This window comes from Ambystoma mexicanum, chromosome 2p, assembly GCF_040938575.1.
Source record: "Ambystoma mexicanum isolate Mex_15411 chromosome 2p, UKY_AmexF1_1, whole genome shotgun sequence".
NCBI lineage: Eukaryota > Metazoa > Chordata > Amphibia > Caudata > Ambystomatidae > Ambystoma > Ambystoma mexicanum.
In genome coordinates, this window is record NC_090923.1 from 1,039,740,217 (window position 1) to 1,039,760,585 (window position 20,369).

The 20,369-nt window shown below is 46.3% G+C and overlaps 1 protein-coding gene across 6 annotated transcripts in view; it reads right to left on the bottom strand.

The window, feature by feature from the left end:
• SLC29A2 (solute carrier family 29 member 2) overlaps positions 1–20,369 on the bottom strand; it is a 119,596-nt gene that overhangs the window by 41,119 nt on the left and 58,108 nt on the right. For all 6 annotated transcript variants that reach the window (XM_069644912.1, XM_069644915.1, XM_069644911.1 and 3 more), the window contains one exon: positions 13,796–13,930. In XM_069644912.1, coding sequence (XP_069501013.1) covers positions 13,796–13,930 — 135 coding nt within the window. The remainder of the gene's footprint in view (positions 1–13,795; positions 13,931–20,369) is intronic.

Below are 20,369 nucleotides of genomic sequence, written 5' to 3' on the forward strand. Positions count from 1 at the left end.
GTCTCGTGCAAAAGGGATGTGACCTAGCAGTTCGGGCTGGACTACCCCTTTGGGGGTGGGACCAAGCCTGATTTGCATATGGTTTTTCCCCTTTTGTAATGGCTTGGCAGGAGAAGAACGATGGTCTGGAGGGTTGCCCAGAGCAATGCCAGAGGTCAAGATTTATTCTAAAACTTCCAGCCATCAACTCTTTTGTTTTGCAAGCCGCTTCATGCCACGTGCCGTTGCTGCTTGGACTGCACTACGCATTGGACTCAGTCATCAGCTCATCAACCTGATGCTGAATTACTGTCTCAGGAAGCTCCTGGAAGCGTGATTCAATGCTTTTGAGCCCCAAAGGCAAGAATAAGTACTGTGTGTCCCCCCAGGTCCACTTTCGGGATCTTAGGGGACTGGGGATCGCTGGAGGTTGGATTTACTGCTGTTGGTTCGGGTCAGAGGTGCCCTGGAGCTGCAGGTGCAAGGATTCTTCCCGGACGGGTCCAGGAGCAGGGTGCAACCCTTGGCGATGGAGAACTGCAAGATTCACTGATGCAGCCCTCTTCTCGAAACTTCACAGGACGATGGCAGGTCCTTCCAGTCGCAGTTGTAAACGTCCTTCCATGACAGGATCCCTTGAGGCTGTGAAGCTGAAATTTGTCAGGAAGGCGACTTATACCATAAGCTGGAGACCACCAAAGTTCTGGGTGTAAACGCAAAATGGCAATGATTCTAGAGATGTAGCCCACTGGAGAGCTGGACAGTCCACCTGCTGGTTCAGGGACACTTTCAAAGGCTCAGGACGGCAGGATTCTTAAGAACACACCAAGACTGGTTGGTCGCACCAGCCCAGGGATTGAAGCACCAAACAGGGCCTTCAAAGATCAGGTAGTCCAACAGAGCTTCACTGGGCCAGACGCAGGAATGGATGCCAGGCCTCTTCAGGAGTCTTCTTTGGATCTTCAGCCAGCTGTTCTTCTACGGGGGATTCTTGGCTCCAACACTGATCTGAAGAAATGTCTGCAGGAGTCAACTTCTTATCAAAAATCCAGCCTGGAAGCAAGCCCAAGCCCACCAAGGCATTCAAACAGCCAGTAGTTGTCCAATCAGGACACCTTTTGGTTGCACTCTTCCCCCACACTCTGTCTTTCTAGCACTGCAGATGTGGAATGGGACCAGACAGTCCCACCCCCTTCCTGGGCCACATACACGCAAAGTGAGCACTAGCCTGGGAGGGCTGCAGCTTTCCCGGACCAGTGCGTGACCTTATATGGGATTTCCTGACCTGGCAAGGCAGTAAGAAGACCAAACAACAATATGACCAAAGAACAATCGAACATCTTGTGGAATGGCCCTTTTAGGGCACTAGCCACGTTTAGTAGTAATATGCAATAAATGAGAATGTGTGCACTAGAAATGACACAAAAATGGTAAACATATAATTGCTGCCACCATCTTGTCTTTAGGCACATATAATAGTAACCAAAAATCCCAAGTGTGAAAACCTTATGGTGATACAAAGGTATCCCCATTGCACTGCATTGTAAGAAAGTGTGTGCAATGTTAGAAGGTTACAAAAGATAAAAAAGGATACATTTTCCCAGTGCTGATAGTCTGGTGGACTGATCAATTTCCCCATAAAAACTGAGCAAAAGGCAGGGGGAGTGAAGCTGAAATTTCCCGCCAGGCAGGAGACCGTGAGGTAGGAGACCGTGTTGAGCCTGGACCCAAGGAATAGAGCGTCCTGCAATGGAATCAAGCAGGACTTTGGATAGTTCACTGAGAATCCGAGATTCGTCAGCAGCTGGACGGTCTTCTCCGTGAGTTCGACAGCGATCTCCCCTGACTTGGCCTGGATGAGCCAGTCGTCGGGGTATGGGTACACATGAATCCCTTGCAGACACAGGTGGGCCACTGCTGGTTCTAGGCACTATGTAAACACCCTGGGCGCTGACTTCACTCCGAAGGGGAGGACCTTGAATTGGTAGTGTTTTCCTTGCACGACGAAGCGCAGGAACCTCCGATGCTTCTCGTGAATGGGGACGTGGAAGTAAGCGTCCTCTCGGTCCAGTGACAACCAACTGGAGGAAGTCCCTTTCCTCCAGTTGGTTGAGCATGTGTTGCAATGTGACCATCTTGAATTTTTGGGACTTGAGGAACTTGTTTAGATGCCGCAGGTCGAGGATGGGCCTCCAGCCCCCGGTCTTCTTTCTTACTAAGAAGTATCTGGTGAAAACTCTGGAGCCCCGGAGTCGCTTTGGAAACAACTCTATCGCCCCTTTTCTTAGCATGTCCAGCAACCATCGGTCAGTGGAGATCTTATCCCACTCGCTGACCAAGCCTGCCAGCCGGCCTCTCACTGGGGTGCATGGGTGGGGCCCGCCATCCTGGCCGGTTCAATCCTGCTTCGGGGCCTGCATGCTGCCTTGGGAGCAACGACGATGGCGGCCACCTCCGGACGCTTTGGAACGACTCCCGTAAGCCTGGAACAGAGCACTCAAATGCAGGCAGGTCGACATCGTGGGCCCGGACGGCAGGGACACAGCGGCACAAAATCCCCCAGAGTATGGCAGAGAACTGTGCTCCCTTGAACTCTGGCCCCCCCTATTATGGGTCATTTCACGCCACTGTGCTTCCCCCACCAGCCCGTGAAACCTGCTCTCCCCCTCCACCTGGCGCCTCCTGTCTTCCAGTCGGCCTAGCCCCTCCCATGCCCTTAGGCCCCCCCTAAATCCCCGGCCTGCCCAACCTGGTATCCCTGCAAGAGTGGGTCCTTTGCCTTTTGTTTGGAAAGACTGAGAAATTACCTTTTTAAGTTGTTTTTTGTTATTAGCTTTGCCTATTCTAATATGTAAATGATGGAACGTTTTCGACTGAAAACTCACACACAGCGCCAGTTCCCTACTGAATTTCTTATTAGGCAATGAAAGCAAGCAATAATAAAACTTCCCCTCTAAAACATAGTTACGGCTATGATCTATTTATAAGCACTATGTATGTCCTTCACTGAAGTCCTGTTAAAACAAGTATTGACAAAGCCAACAGTTTTGGTTTGTTATGCATATACTGACACATTTCTAGTAGTAAGCTACTATTCGGCCCCAGCCGAATAATTGGGCCAAATATTCGGTCGAATAGTAAATTTACTATTCGGTACACCCGTACCATAAAGCGAACTTTCATGCACAAGCAAGGTGCCTGTTTTTCTTGTGTTGTCTCTTTAAAGCCAGCGTTTTTGTTGCATTAAGGCACCCGTTGCAGAGATCTGTTAGTCCAATTTCCAAAAGAACAGTGTGTCCAGTTTTGTGCTTTCCCATGTAATCATTGTTAACACCCACCCATCTTCCCATCATCCTCTGTAAGAATGGTTTAATTAACCTAGAGCATTCTGGGAGATTTGGCTGTTCATTTTTGTGTGTGGGATGGTGTAGTGTTTACAAACTATTGAACTGTCGTGGTGTTGGTAGAATTTGCGTATACTAAGCAGGTCTGGGGAGGCATATCCCTAACTTTACTTCCCAGCATGCTCGTCCAGCCTGTTAAAATTCCTTTTAATTCTGAGTTCGGTGCTAGATTAAGTGTTCCCACCCTCTAGGAGCCATTGCACATTTGTTGTTTTGCCAACATCTTGTGTTGTGTTAATGATTGCTTGCCTCCCTTTGTTGTGTAAATGCAGGGAGATAGACCTGTAAGTACCCGTTTCATCTACTTGAGTTCAGCCAAGTGTGACTCTTAACAGGTTACCTTGGAGTTGGATGCACCTTCGCAAGGATTGCTTGGAGTGTAAATTAAGGATGCTTTACCAGCAACCCTTCCTCTGGAGTATTGTATGGTTGGGGGCCTGGTCCAGGCCAGGCTCTGGAGCTGTACAAGAGCCACACAGACACAGGTTTCCTGCTCATCGGTCCCAGCTCCAACTGGCGAATGCGCCGCGGGGACACGCCTTTATTGGCGTGTGGCGTGACTGCACGTGCAGTCTCTTAAAGGAATATTATATGGAGGACCAGCATAGGTCACGTACGGGTATTTCCATTTGAAGCAAGGTACAAATAATAACCCTCTACAGGCCTGAATGTATATCAGGCTTCTATCACGACAATTGAAAACAGGGAGAAGAACACACGGAAGTGCTCTTTTTGATTAAACAGAGGAGGAAAGCATGCTCGTCCAGCCTGTTAAAATTCCTTTTAATTCTGAGTTCGGTGCTAGATTAAGTGTTCCCACCCTCTAGGAGCCATTGCACATTTGTTGTTTTGCCAACATCTTGTGTTGTGTTAATGATTGCTTGCCTCCCTTTGTTGTGTAAATGCAGGGAGATAGACCTGTAAGTACCCGTTTCATCTACTTGAGTTCAGCCAAGTGTGACTCTTAACAGGTTACCTTGGAGTTGGATCCACCTTCGCAAGGATTGCTTGGAGTGTAAATTAAGGATGCTTTACCAGCAACCCTTCCTCTGGAGTATTGTATGGTTGGGGGCCTGGTCCAGGCCAGGCTCTGGAGCTGTACAAGAGCCACACAGACGCAGGTTTCCTGCTCATCGGTCCCAGCTCCAACTGGCGAATGCGCCGCGGGGACACGCCTTTATTGGCGTGTGGCGTGACTGCACGTGCAGTCTCTTAAAGGAATATTACATGGAGGACCAGCATGGGTCACGTACGGGTATTTCCATTTGAAGCAAGGTACAAATAATAACCCTCTACAGGCCTGAATGTATATCAGGCTTCTATCACGACAATTGAAAACAGGGAGAAGAACACACGGAAGTGCTCTTTTTGATTAAACAGAGGAGGAAAGCTTTGCAAATGGCTCTGGGAAATTCATCCTCCCATGTGACATTGGTGGCATTATAAACTGTTGTACAAATCGCATCACACTGGCTACATTAGTTCTTGTCAGATGCAGGATCAAAGTGTGTCTGCACGTGGTAGGACACATCCTGCAAAACAAGGCTGACAGGGATTAAATGCAGCGACTGTGAGTTGCACCATCAGCTCTCCCAGTCTTGCTTGAATCTGGTGTTTGCAGGACTGCATTTATAATTGAGTAGGCACTCTGCAATGACGATAATATCAAGGAAACGAGCATTGGGTGTTGACTGTCCTGTGCCAAGCACAGCCTCATATGCCTCAATAAACATCGTGTCATGGCTCAAGGAAAGTAGCACACCAGACACGATCACCAAGGTGGGTGTGTATTAATACACACGCACAATCTACCGCTATCACACTATAAACGTTGTCTTTTACCGGCTAACATAAGGTACTGAAGCTGTCTGAGTGGAGCAGCGGTCGCGCTGTAGCCCCGGCTAGCATGTAATCCTTTTTGCAAGGCTTATGTGTATCTAAATGCACAGCATGCATTTGCTTTGTCACAGAAGAATACAGTTGTGCCTATCTTTCTTTGTTTCGGTGGCACTTTGTGGCTTAGGTGGCACTTTGTGGCTTAGGTGGCACCCTAAATTGCGGTGCCTCTGGATTTCCTGAAATGCCTTAGCCAGGGTTTTAGGTGCTTACTCACAACTCAAATATATGCAGGCTGTGGGGATGGATGTGTGTGTTAGGGAGTGCCTTCATGTGTTCGTGTGTTATCAATGCATGTTGTTTGCATTATTGTACTGTCATCTTGTCCCTGAAGTAGTAAGCAATGAATGCTGTGGATGGAAATTCTTAAGGCAGCAGGGAACGCTGTGGGTGTTGCTCCATTCAAGTCTTGCTAGTTGCCCCAAACGAAGCAGTCAGATGTCCACAGGGGCCCGGCCTGCAGCTCATTAAGCTTCACTGAGACCGTATTGCCTTCGGTGGTCCTAGCATAGCCGTCAAGCTCTCTGGTCACTTTCGGGGTTGCTATCAAGACTGATATGTACCTCCAAGCTAACAATCACAATTTCTATGCTCAAACACACTATACGTATACTAACCCGAACGCTCACACAAGGCAACTTATTACCCCCCCACCCAACCAATGCATCTTTGCACAACGGCACACAAGCCCCTTCTGTACACACATCTCTCTGTGCGCTGTACACTATCTGCAAGCAGAGTTCAAGGGGCTTCCGTTCACCACACCGGTATCTCTCCCCAGTGACCCACCTCCTTTCGGATCCGCCAGATGGCCGGAAGACCATGCAACCAGCAGAGGAGCTTGGCGCAAAATGTCCAGTAAGATAACCTAGAGAGATTCTTGCTGGTTTTACAAATATCCCAAACCACTCAGAATAGAAGATGTACTTAAAAAGGTGAAGTGCCCCTGGACAGAATGATTTTAGGAATGGATTGCACTCTTTGTAGACGGCAATATTGTTTTGATGAGCGGCACAGTGGTTCTAGAATCCTAGATGGCGGTAACACCTAGATTCATTTGTCTTTTTCCCACCACAGCTCTCGCGGTTCCATAACTGTTATGCTGCGTGATATAGAACACATGGACAATGCACGTTGCAGACACTATCATGTCTGTTCCCATCTCTGACTATACAGAAGAAGAACTTGCGCATGATTGTGATTTGCCTAGGGTGCCGGCTCTAGGCTGCCTGTGCTGATTCTGAATCAGCCTCCTGTGGCGGGAAAGAGTGTGCAAAGAGGCTAGAGAGTCTGACATGGGCCGGAGAGGAGTGTTAGTGCTTTGTGGGCCCAAGGGCTGGTGTTTGCGTAGAACGGAGCCACTGCGTGCATGCACTTATCCTGGTCTTATTAGACACAGTGAACACAAGCATTTAGAAATATTGCCAATGTTAATGGCAGCCACCACAAGAGAGTTCTTATGCTGGCATTTTTAGGCACAGCCACTAAGAGTGCATACGTATACATTGGCACTGGCATGTATTTGCACAGCCAGCATGACAATCTCTCATTACAGTGGAAACATACTGTAATACATTGTAGGCACTGCCATCATGATGTTGTCTCACAGTGGCAATGCTGGCATATATTTTGGACAAAAGAATGATGAAAATGTGTTGGAAAACACTGGCAAAGCCAAAAGGTTTGACTTTTCTTTTGCACGTTACAAAAGAAAGCCAAACCGAATGACTTTGGCAGTGCTTGTTTTGTATACGTCCCATACGGCCCAACTTGCAGAGTCACCGCGGCAGATCAAATCAGGCGTTTTTGGTGGTGAGAGCCCTTTGAAATCTATCAAGGGGTATCAGGCTTGCTGTGCGGGGTAATTGAGTCTAGGGTGGGCGACACCTGCTAAATGCAGAGTTGAGAGGTATGACTTCCACCACTGGGCAAGAATCCACTGGCTGCTTGGAAAGGAGGTCATCCACAGAAGGCAGACTCCTAGGGACTGGATATGGAGAAAAGCACTTGAACCGATTCCTGCTTTTGACTTCTGGGCCGCCTAGTGCAGAAACAGGATCCCCTCCACTGAAAAGAGTTGACAATGAGGTCCGTTGTGGGTACCTGCTCTAGAAGACGCCCTGGAGAACTTACTTTCTGACCTGTCTACGGTGCCTCTGGGAGCTGGAATCCTGTGCTGGCACAGGAATCTATGGCATTGTCCTGCCTGGTGCTGAGGAGACTGGGCTCGATGCAGGTGGTCCAAGGGAAAGAGGATTTGTCATTTTGTAGGTTCTCATTATTTGAAGAACAGGGATGTCAAGTTCGATCAGAAATGACTTACAATACAACATTTACAGGTGACAGAGGAATTCTCCAGAAGGGTGCGTGTACAATAGCAAAAAGGTGAAAAAAGTGGTGAGCCAGGTAAGCCAGTTCATAAAAGTGGGACATAAGAGTGGGGGAGGTGACTTACAAAGGGAACACTAACCTAGGGGAGCAAGTGACTCAAACTAAAACAAGTTTGGCATTGTCCCAATGCCAAGCGTGATATATCCCACTAGTCCTGGCCTTCAGGCCGGCTTCAACCTGTACATTTCCTATTTGTATATCAGCATTTATATTGGGAAAATTAAACGTCTCTATGGTATGAGGGAGAAAAAAGGCATGACCAAAAAAAATACACACAAGAAAATCTTGTAATTGGAAGATAGCAGCTGCGGTTCTATGTGTTTTTCTGAAATTCGTATAAATGAAGGAGTACACTTAAACGACAACAGCGCCCATGAGTTTGTCAACATGATTGGTTTACTCACTACTTATTTTTCATGTAGGCTACTATTATGTGGCAAAACAGGGCAAGTTATAAAAACTCCCCCACACTGATAATTGGACATCACATCATAATTTCACCACTAAAGCTTCTGGCTAATGTTTGCCCCGGGCAGTAGCTGATAACCCAGTATACAGGGATCTGTCATTCTTTGTTTCTCCATGAGCAAAGGGGGAGGAGGCAGATGCAACTTGTGTTCGTTCATTCTTTCCAAGGAGGAAACTAGCAGAATATGTGCAGATTGTAAACAGACCCGCTGTTTATATTGTCTACTCATGTCACTAATGGGTGCTGTGGTTATCTGATATGATATTGTTTTTTTGACCTCATAAGGATGAAGCGCCATGTCCTTACTACCAGGATTCGATTCAGTGACTTAGAGAGCTCACGCACAAATGCACAGGTGCACCCCACTGAGGTAAGTTGCCAGCATTCTTGCATTTTAAAAGTATATACAGTTGTACATATCTGAATACTCCACACAGATATGTCGCTACATGATACGCAGACGTATGGGCTTTTCACCAAATGTTCTCAATTTCTCAAATAGTTACTAAAAGAAAATCAGTGTAGGTTGCTGATTCTCATACATACCGTGTTTTGTCTTCTTTGCATTGTACTGTGGAACCTGACAGATACATTTGAATCCAGCAACTTTGCTGCATTGCCTTGTAATTATGTGGCAGATACACATTGTTTTGCACCTTCAGAATGAATCGTACATTTTATTGTCAGGTCGATGTACCATTGGGCTTGGTGCTCTGCAAGTCAACTTAGTTGGTCATATAGCAGTAGTGTGGTTTTCAATTGACAACTTTGCAAACAGCATTGAACGTTGATGTATAACTAAATATGGGATGGGAGGAGATTTCAGGGGAGGTGGGGGTCATTGCGAGCATGGCAATATGTCCCACAGAAATACTGCCATACTCGTTTACTGTTACTGTCATTTGTATCAGCGGTAAATTTGCCTGATTGCAAGGGATGGTAACGTGATGTTAGTTTCCATTCATGGGGCTTCATCACGAGTTGGGCGGTATCCCGACTGGGACACCACCCAACTTTTATTTGTGATAGCACCCACCTGATCGGCAGTATTACCGCCGGATCACAGGTTGGGCGCTAACCGGGACTCCCCTTTGGGTCCATTGGCAGTACCACCGGCAGTAATAGCAGCAAAAAAAATTTCTGGCGTGAAACACGCCAGACTAGAGATTGGGCAGAGCGGTAAATGCGGCAGTTACACCATTACTGCCGCATTTAAGGGCTACCATCCAACTCGTGATGAGGCCCATGGAGTCCAATTGAACTCCCCTGAGGACTTAACAGAGGTGATAATCTCTACTTTACATCCAAACTCGTAGTATTGCAGTGTGGCAAAAGAGACATTAATTCTGCTATTGCCACTTTTTTACTGCACCACCATATTGACCAAAGTATGTGATGATGGCCGAATCGCTTTATATCACTGTGACTTGGTTTCCTTATTTGACAAAATTGTTATCGCCTTGAAGTGATTCTTTATGGTATGGGCTGCAGACTCACTCATGTACGGCTTAACGGGCAGACTGCAGTGTTACAATATATATTAATATATATATATATCGAAAAGAAAGAGGAGCGGATGAACCGCACTGCCGCGGGCCAATGGCAAATGCCAGACTCCAAGGAAAATGACAAAAAGAACACCAGGTACTGAATACAGATGTACATTTTAATGATTGAAAAAAGACAAGGTTGTACAAAAAATAAAATGCACAATGGGCAGCAACACAAAACACAGACAGAGGCAGGGCGCCGTGGTGCACGACTGGCAAACAACGCGCTTTGCGCAACACTGAAAGCTTGATCACATATATATATAAACCTTACTGACGACATCTCAATCTAATCTTCGGGACAGTACAAGTAAGGATACCACCAGGCTAATACTGACATTCGGAAGCCATTCATCTATCATAAGAAACATCATTACGAAGTACTGGAAGGTTCTTAAAGTGGATGAAGACCTAGGTAACATGTTGAATGAACGACCAGACATTACTTTCCGTAAGAGTTTGGCCATTAAAGACTTAGTGGTCCAAAGCTATATGGCTTCTGAAGAGACATCCACAAGCAGTAATTGGCTCTCAGGCGGACAAAAAGGCTTTTACAAATGTTGTAAATGTAAAGCATGTAAATATGCGTCCAACTGCAAGAGTTATACTCATCCTATTCTGCTGACACAAATACAGATTACCAGTAAAATCACCTTTGAATCAGAATTTGTGGTATATGTCCTGAAGTGCCCATGCCTAAAATGGTATGTGGGCAGCACCAAGTGCAAATTAAAAATACGTATTTTGCAACACATTAGAGCAATCGTCAATAAGGACCACGCATATCCCATGGCAAAACATTTTACGGAGTTTCACAATGGTGACCCTAGTACTTTGAGGTTTTTTGGTGTCCATAAAATTACCAGCGGCCCGAGAGGTGGCGACAATGAAAAACATCTACGACAGGAGGTGACCAGATACATCATAGACTTTGAGAGCAAAAACCTGACGGGCCATAACGTGGATGAGGAACTGTATACCTTTTTGGGAATTTAAGATATGACAATTTGCTCCCCATACTATGACCCATTGAGCTCAGTACGAACCTCTGCTCTACATGAGGTTTGGTCCAAGCTAGCCATTAAATTGGTTCGCTGTTCTACTCTCGTTTTCCATGGATTAGAGAACCTCACTGTTTGTGCTTTGAACTTTCATGCTGACTATTTCTCTTTCCCGAATTTGTTTCCCCTTTCCTTGCCTTTCTTCCCGTAATGGTTTTCTGTGGGTTGATTTTTATTTTAACCTTATCATTCTTTTCCCAGATGACACCCATTTACACAGTTTATAATTGAGCATTTGAATCAAAATGTACTTTGATGTTATTTCTTACATATGCCAATATATATCAATCATGGTGATCCGATTGTGGCCATACAAGGCTTTCGAGCTCTGGTTTACTAAGGGTAAAGTTGTGTTATGTAGAAACATGGTTTTAGTAAAGCACTTGCACTTTAGTTGATGACTATAATATAATTTTGGCCATCACATTATGCTGCTATAATGTTTGCACTATGCACTAGCACTTTATTACAAAATTGTTTCTACATATAGGACTATAAAATGTCATACTATTGCCCTATACCATCATATAATAATTTTGGTCTCGTTTTTAACCAGAGTTATCGGATTTTATCCATGTTTATACCATCATATAGAGCGTCATTATGACGTCAATAGTATAACTACTGCTCGAATTGACCATGTTGGCCGCATGGAAGTTTTAAATCATTAAAAAAAATCTTTTTGATGAAATTGTAATTTAACTTACATTGTATATAAGTTAGAGATTCTTCTGTGAAAAGTAATAGAGGTTCGCATGAATGCTATCCATGAAGGCAGTATGAGATATTTGCACTTTGCACTTTCCAAGATGTAAATAATCGCATCTTAGTAAGTCACCTTTTCTGTGTTCACTGATGTGTCATGGGTTAAAAGAACTCCCAAAACAGGGCGGAGTTACTGTGAACAAGCCACAAGTGTGTGGCAAAACGCGTTAGCTAGCCTCCCTGCTACTGGGAAGCCGTTTTTTATTGTAAAGATTATTGAATTAAAATTTGAACTTTTTAGAAAAAGCAATCTGTTGCTGTGGAGCCGTTCGCTGCTGTTTTTCCCTGATTGGACCCTTGGCTGGATTTCGTTTGTTTGATGGGAGTGCAGCTTCCAAAGAAACAGGACCATGCGGTCCGTGTTTGCTTTAATATATATATATATATATATATATATATATATATATATATATATATATATATATATATATATATATATATATATATATAAAACAGTAAAGATGATTATTTATATAATGAATTTCACAGGTTTATGTATTTGTCATGTCACTCATAGCTACATCAATACTGAGCCATGGTTCTCTTCTCATAGATTAAGTGAAATAAATGATGCTACATAGATGGCAATGTGGGGTGGTTAGAGTGGAGGTTTGAGGGCGCCAACGAGCATTTTGTGTAGGGGACCTGAATAGACGTGATTAAGACTGAGATAAACCCTGCAAATGTAAGGCATGACAACAAAAAGATCAAAAAGACACTGCAGTCACAGGAATATATAGTTATTATTTCTAATAAAAGTACATACAATATGCTGTTTACCACCTTGCTGCCCCCTTCTTTTTAGATGGGAATATCGCATAGCTTGTTGAGAAAAACTCAGAATCAGGCCCCCACTATGAGTGACTAAGTTACTCCTTGGTTCGTGCTGGGTGTAATAGCAGCTGTCAGAGGTGGTATGTCCGAGAAGCAATTAAACAGGAAGTGATGCCTTTCACCTGGAAGCACTCTATTTGGTGCTCCAATCAGCTCGAGCGCACCGAATCGGTCTGAGCCAGTTGTTGGGTTTGTTTTCCTAAAGACGCTGAGGTGGAGACATCCATGACATGGGGCAGTTTGAGAGGCAGCTATCTTGTTATTAGCCTTGCACTTACACTAATGATGCTGTTACGTTAGGTCACCGGGGCATTATCCAGGCATCAAGCCGCCACAGGTGTGCCTCGTATGGCTTCAGGCTGTCTGCAAGTGCTTTGATGCGCCGGACTGGATTTCCGGCATCACCTGTCCAAGTGACAACACCCTTGAACAGGAGGCGAACAACTCAGTCGCACACTGTTCTCGGTGCTTACATTTCCACCCGCCCTCCCCCTACATAGAGTAGCTGCCCTTACCACACCGGTTCAACTAGTTCCTCACGTGACCAGCATGTGCTCTATTCCAGGACACCCGCCCCTAACCAGGAAAAACTGCCACAAGCACATTAGTCCCTGCCAAGTCTGTGACAGTGCACTACAGCGGAAAGGCATTCATGTAAAGATTCTTGCTACATGGAAATGAAAGTACTGGGCGAGGTACATAAAGCTCCCCGGGCATGTTGCACTGGGCCACTTCCTTCCATGGCCTCTTGGAGGCATTTGGCATTAGCCAAAGATGGTATGGGAGGGGCATTCTAGCACAGCACTTTTTGCAGGGTTCCTAGTGACTATTTCGAATGACATTTTTTCGAATGCCATAATGTCGAAAACATGTCACCGAAAAAAAAATGGAATGTCTTTTTTTTTTTTTTGCAATGGGGGGGGGTGTCCCTCCAAACCACCCCCCTTTTTTTAACCCTTTTTTTTACTCGCAAAACAAAACAAAAAACATGTAAATTAAAAAAGAATATATTAAAAAAAATGTTTTCGGTAAAAATGTTTTCGACATATTTGTCATTCGAAAACATGTTTTTGACATATTAACTGGATACCGTTTTGCAGCAATGAGGGATGGGCCAGAGTTGAGGGCAGTCCTCTTGGGAGATGTGCTTACAGTGATCCCATTATGAGTCCTAGCTATGTATGCATTGCTTAGACTGTGCACAGATCCCCTCCTGCCTAGCCGCTGAGAGGTGTCATGTCATGCGCAATACATTCAGCCGGTCCTGTCTTTACAATGCACGTGTAGATCCTAGCATGCAATGTGCAAACCAAAACTGGTGTCGAGCAGGACACAGGGCTACTTGGCGGCTGTACGCCTCTCCACAAATGCTAGATGCATTCTGCCCTACTCTTTTGTACCCACTACCCGCCTGCCCAATATGAATTAGGTTCCATCAATACTCACTGGCCATGGAGAGCAGCATTGCAGTTGCAGCCAGCATGCCGGCCATGCCCTGGCCGCTCAGGAAGAGAGAGCTGTAGTTCTGTGGCAGGCGGCCCAGCTGCCCGAAGAGGCTGCCCTGCAGGATGGCACAGAAAGCTGTGGAAAATTTGGAAAAGAATAGTTGTGTTAGCAGGCATCTGCAAGAACGAATGGGTATGGTACAGTTCATGTAAAGCGCATTCACCTCACAAGGAGGTAATCAAGGCCATAGTCAACCCATCACTTCATTTTACCGCCACAGTTCTCAGCCATTCTCTATGTAGCCCGTAGCCCATAGCCCCACAGGGCCCGGCTAGTGTGGCTACATGCTTATCCTCTGAGGGAATACCTAGATCTAAAGATGCAGACACCAGGGTAATAAAGGCTTTATTTAAAAACATAGTGTGTGTTTTATTTTGGTATGTGTTCAGTTTGTTTGTGTGTGTTTAGGACTGAACCATCCAGCCCACCATGGGGCTGGATGGGATGTTCAGAGTAGAAAAGAGAAAAAGAAAACAAATTAATCGAACTCCCATGCCCAAGGATGGGATGGGCAGGGAAGAGAAACGAATCCAAAGAGGATTTAAAATGAGGACAGTTAAGAAGAAAAGAGAAAGCAGAGAGACTTATCCATAGGGGTCACTGCTTCAAGCGGACCCCAGACCCTAAATCCATCAAATGGCACCAGACGGCACGTGGAGGAGCCCTATCAAATTCACTCTGGGCTCCGGGCATAGGAAGAGTACACCCTTGCACGCCCAAGACCAGAAAACAGGGGCTACATATATAACCTTCGTTTTTTGGCTCTACTTAACCTTCTTCCAAAGGCGAGACCGCTCCAATTGAGGGACTGTCGGGTTGAGTAGGACAAGAGCGGGCAACGGCAGATGAAATGGGTGGCATCCAGTAGGACCCACCCGCAACATGTACTGGGCGGCATATGCCGCTCACTGTGAACCTTCGAGGCGAGTACTGTGGGGAGGGAGGCTGGAGAGGGGTTTGGGATGGGCCAGCGGTGCGTAAATCAGCATAAAAAGGGGGCAGAGGGAGCTGGAAGCATCGGCCTTCCATCCTCTCCTCGGGCATCGCCGCCCAGTCACCGCCGAGAGCTCCTGCTATTGCCGGGAAAGTTCAAGGTTTTGCTCGGGACATCTAGCCGGCTACGGCTTACTTCTCCCTCAGTGTTGCCGCTTGTTCGTGACCGACTCCCTGCTTTGTGGGGTTAGGGGGTTGAGTGCCTTCAGAGCATCATGTACTGCGGCAGGGAAGTGCAGTGATCGAGTCATAATTTGATTGCGTAGTTCCTCTGATTTGCTTAGTTTTAAATGCTGTGTGTTTATGCAACGAACAAAGGCAGTCCATGTTTCTCAGTTGTTAGCCGTTAGGGCGTTTGGGGTGTTGGTTAGCAGAAAACGCAAATTCTATGGCACGACAAAGAGGCTCATACTATGCAATCAATCTTTACTACTGACCAAATAGCAGCAAAGAAAAAACTTTGTAAAACAGTAATTCTTTCTTTTTAAAACAGAAAAACACAGAACTCATAAGCACATCAGTGCAGGAACCCAGTCCAAGATGGGGCTCAGCAGCAGTCCCAGTAACCAATCAGGATGAACCCACCCCCATAAATGTCCTTTCCTCTAAGCACAACTCCTCTTTCTTTGCTGCTGACGCAACAAGATAAGTCCTATTTGTTTCACTCAAGTCCTTACTTTCTGTGAGGGCTTTTCGATACACAGTATCTGTATTTAATTTGTATCTTGGGGCTTTGTAACAGAGTTTGTTTGTTCGAACGTTGGGGAGCTTTCGTTTTTACATTGTGAACGCTCGGCGTGAGGCGTTAACTTCGCCTCACTCACGCCCAGGGTCCACCTGTTTTCTCCATTCTCTGCCCTCTTATCCCCCCGCTTTGCTTTAGCATTTTATTGTCGCCTGCTCGGCGAACTTAATCCCCGCTGCAGCGCTACGCGCACAAACCCTGCCCCGCCTTTTTCGCGCCTGCTCGGCGCTGTGTTATTGTGCATTGGAGTGCTCGCCCAGTTGGGGAGCAGCTCGAGCGTGTTCCCGCTCATTTACACCTCACGTTTGGAAGTGCATTTGCCTGCTCAGCGTTCAATTATATACACGTGTCTGACTCACACAGCTACTCCTTATACACATTGCTTTGCGTTGCTCACGCAAGTGTGTTGGTTGGAGCTATTATTATTTAAAGCATTGCCTGCTTGGTTCCAGGTTCATCCTGGGTTATTGTTTGATACTTTATATATATAGATATATATATATATATATATATATATATATAGACAGATTTTCCACAGCATTCAGGTGGAATTTTGACAGGCCTGCTTGGCCTTTTGCTTGCCAGTTACAGTTGTTTGCTTGTCCATATTCCCATTTTCCATTGTTTTTCAACCATGCAGTCATCTAAAGGTGCAGAGGGGGTCCCTTCGGTGGATGCCAGCACCAAGGTTAGGGCTACTTCAAAGAAAAATGATAGACCTAACGAGGGGTTTCGGGGGAGGCTTCCCTGGTTCCACCCCAGTTTGTCTCCAGTGCCGTAAGGGATTCCATGCACTTGTCCCTATTGAATTTAAATTCATCTTTGGCCTCGGCTTTTGATAGGCTAATTAATAAGATTTCCGAACTCCATCCCAATCCTGTTCAGGGCCCTTCTGCTGCGCCCAAGAAGTGCACCGCCAAATCTAAACATTTGCAAGGGCAACTAAGCCCGGTTCAGAGTTCTCCCTCTTCCCCAGACTCCCCGGTTAGGAACCTGAAGCGTAGGTTCGGACTCCCCGCCTAAGAGGCGAAAAAGGAAGGTTTCATCGGTAACTGAAGAGCAATTGTTGGATGACAGTGGGGTTCCATTTTTCGTCCCATCTCTCAACCAACACCCTAGATCAGTGGAATGGCGTCCTTCTCAGGCAGTTTCCTCGTTCCTCCACCATTGGGTCAGGAGGCCTCTTCCTAGCGAGGACAGGAATAAGTTAAGATCAGAATGTCCCCGGCCTGTTATTCCTGACAAGGTTGCTATGACCCCAGTGATTGACCAATCCATGGTGGCTTTCTTGTCCCAGAGGGTGAAAGACCCAAAGAAGGGGGTTGACGCGGGGCTCTTAAGGGTTGTCAAGACAAACTGTTGGACATGCTCGGTCCCTTGACACAGATATTTGAGTTGGCAGAGGAGGCCGCTCTTAATGAGTCACAAATCGATGTTCAGGCACTCAGGGGCTGGGTGCAGCGTTCCTTTTTCCTGCTCGGCAATGCCAATTCCAGTATTTCCAGAGAGAGGTGCAAAGCTCTCCTTAGGCGCATCGACCCCAAATTACAAGATATGGCTGAAGGAGAGGCTGGTCCCAAAGCACAAGGAAATCTCTTTGGGGACAAGTTCATTAAGGACCTCTTGGCATATGTCCATACCTTTACCGCACTAAACAAGGCCCAGACAAACATTAGGAAGGTGTTTGCGCCTAGAATTTTTGATAAGGCCGGACGAGGAAGAGCCCGCTCTTCTGGCCGTTTCTCTTTCAGGGGCTCTACCCGCCCACAAGAATACGCCTCTCGGGGGGCTCATCACGGTTCCTCTGCTCGAGGCTCCCAAACGCCCTTCTACTTACAGAGAGGAACTCAGTGGAGAGGTGGAAATGGCAGAGGTGCAAATAGAGCGAGATCCGCTCCAGGTATTCTCTCGTCTCGTAAATGTTTCTTCCCACAAAGGTTTGGGGGGCAGGTTGGGTCGGTTTCTTCATCAATGGAAGGGGCTCTCTTCGGATCCATGGGTGTTACAGACGGTTCGGGGGTTTCAGATAGAATTCTACTCCCCTCCATGTCAGCTCTTTCCACCTCCTCCTCTTGTGTTTGATCAAGAGAAGCAGAAGCTGGTGGATGCAGAGATTCAAGATCTCATTTTCAAGGGTGCAGTGGTCCTGGCCACATTCGGAGCTTCCCAGTTTCTAAGCATACTTTTCGTGGTCCTGAAACCTAAAGATGGGTTTCACCCTGTGATAAATCTCAGAGCCCTCAACTCATTTGTAGTTTACCATCATTTCAAAATGGAGGGCATTCATCTTCTAAGGGATACCCTTCTCCCAGGGGATTGGATGGTCAAGTTGGACCTCAAGGATGCATATCTGGTAGTTCTGGTTTTTCCCCCCCATCAAGAGTTTCTGCAGTTCTCCTGGGGGGGTTTGCCTCTCTCCCGGTTCGGCCTGTCGTAAATCCTGTGGTGTTTCACCAAGCTAATGATGCCGTTGATTGCTTTCCTCAGGTCAAAGGGGGTCAGGAGTAGAATTTATCTTACGACATGTTTCTCCTGGCTCAGGATCTACGGGTTCTGCAAGGTCATTTGCATCTAACGATCTCTCTTTTGTACTAAATGCCAAGAAGTCCATATTTTGTCCTACTCAATGTATCCAATTTCTGGGCTTCGGTATAGATTCAAAGCAGTGCATCCTCCTTCTTCCGGATTCCAGGCTCTCCAGAATTCGATAAGAAATTTGTTTCATCCTAAGGAAAGGGATTGTGTCCCTCCGACAGTTAGCAAGGGTTGTGTGAATGTTGTCCGCCTCCATTCAGGCGATATTTCCGGTGCCTCTTCATTACAGAGCGCTTCAACGCCTCAAAGGGAAACATCTGCGCAAAAGTCTGTCATATTGTCAAAGGGTAGTGTTGGATCCAGAAGCCCAGTTGGAGCTTCTTTGGTGGCTCAGGCATATGGATGGCTGGAATGGCAGAGCGATCTTTGGACCGTCCCCAGATGTGGTTCTCGAGTCCGATGCCAGCAGAGCTGATTGGGGAGCCAGGATAGGTCAGACTTCCACTGGGGGGAAATGGTCAGATCAAGAAAAATTACTTCATATCAATTGTCTGGAGTTGCTGGCAGGTTCCTTTGCGGTCAAGAGCCCTCTCAAAGACCAGGGGAATTGTTGTGTCCTCCTTCGGATGGACAATATTTCAGCAGTACGGTATATCAATCACCTGGGGGGGACCCGCTCGAAGGCCCTAGCGGACTTAGCAAGGGAGTTTTGGCATTATTGCCGGGACAGAAACATTCTGTTACAGGCAGAGTACATGCTGGGGTCCGGTAACATGGTGGCGGACTGGAATTCCCGTTACCTTCAGGACATGAGCGACTGGATGCTGGACAAGGACATTTTTGTCTTGATTCAGTCGCTTTGAGGTCCCATTCGGAAAGACCTCTTTGCTTCTCGTCTCAACTGCCAGGTTCCTCAGTTTTACAGTTGGAGACCGGACCCCCTAGCTTTGGCGACCAATGCGTTCCTTCAGGACTGGTCGGGTCCTCTGCCCTATGCTTTTCCTCCATTCACTATGATAGCCAGAGCTCTGGTACAACTGCGCAGGCAGCATGCTACCATGATAATAGTGACCCCATTCTGGCCCTCTCAAGTGTGGTTTCCCGCTCTCCTGGAGTTAGCAGTAGATTTTCCTCGTCTTCTCCCTCTCCACCCCCAGCTCCTCTCGGATCCGGCGGGTCTCCCTCACGATCTGGTCCTTGAAGGACATCTTTCCCTTATGGCCTGGAAGATTTCAGCTCTTCCTGGTGCTTCAGAGGCCTTTCACAAGACTCTATTAACGTCATCAAAGACTCTTGGGCATCCTCCACAAAGGCGGGGTACTCCTCTGCATAGGCCCGCTGGGTTAGCTGGTGTTTGGATAAGAACCTCTATCCCATTTTTGCTCCTCCAGTAGACATAGTAAACTTTTTAGTTGAATCTTTCAAATAGAGCAAAGCCTATAGAACAATTAACGGGTTCAGATCGGCGATTTCGGCCGGCCATGTTCTGGTGAAAGGGGAACCTGTGGGGAAGCATTTCTTGGTAAGGAAGACCCTTACGTCCATCAGAGTTAAGGTTCCTCCTAAACCCAGATATTTGGTTCTGTGGGATGTTAATAAGGTGCAGAATGTATTTGTTGCTTGGCCTCATAATCAGGAATTATCCTTTCAACAACTTTTTTTCGAAACTGGCTATGCTTCTATGTCTTGTCTCCATTAAGAGAGTATCTGATGTCAGAGCTCTTGATGTGGACAATAAGGTTTTCTCTCCTCAAGGAGTGACTTTCTTTGTGACCAAGAGAACTAAATGTATGATTTATTCTGTTTCTTATCCTGCGTTTCCTTAGAATAATAAATTATGTGTAGCGCAGTGTTTGAAGTGTTTTGAGTCTAAAACAGAAGGGCTTCACCCCCCAGGTACCTCTCGGCTGCTTATTTCCTACCGTAAACCCTATAAGGCAGTGTCCTCAGCTACTTTGGCTAGATGGGTTAAATGGGTTATGGAAGAAGCTGGTATTGACACATCTTCCTTTGGAGCTCATTCTGTTAGGGGTGCTATGGCATCTAAGACGGCTTTCCTTGGGGTAGGTTTGGAGCAGATCTTAAAAGCAGCTGACTGGTCCAGGGAATCTACTTTTAAAACTTTCTATCATAAACGTATCGATTATGTGGTTTTCAATGTGATGCAAGGGCTTTGAACTTGCATAATATGAGCCTCCTTGTTGTGCCATAGAATACCTAATCCCCCGCACTATCGTGAGT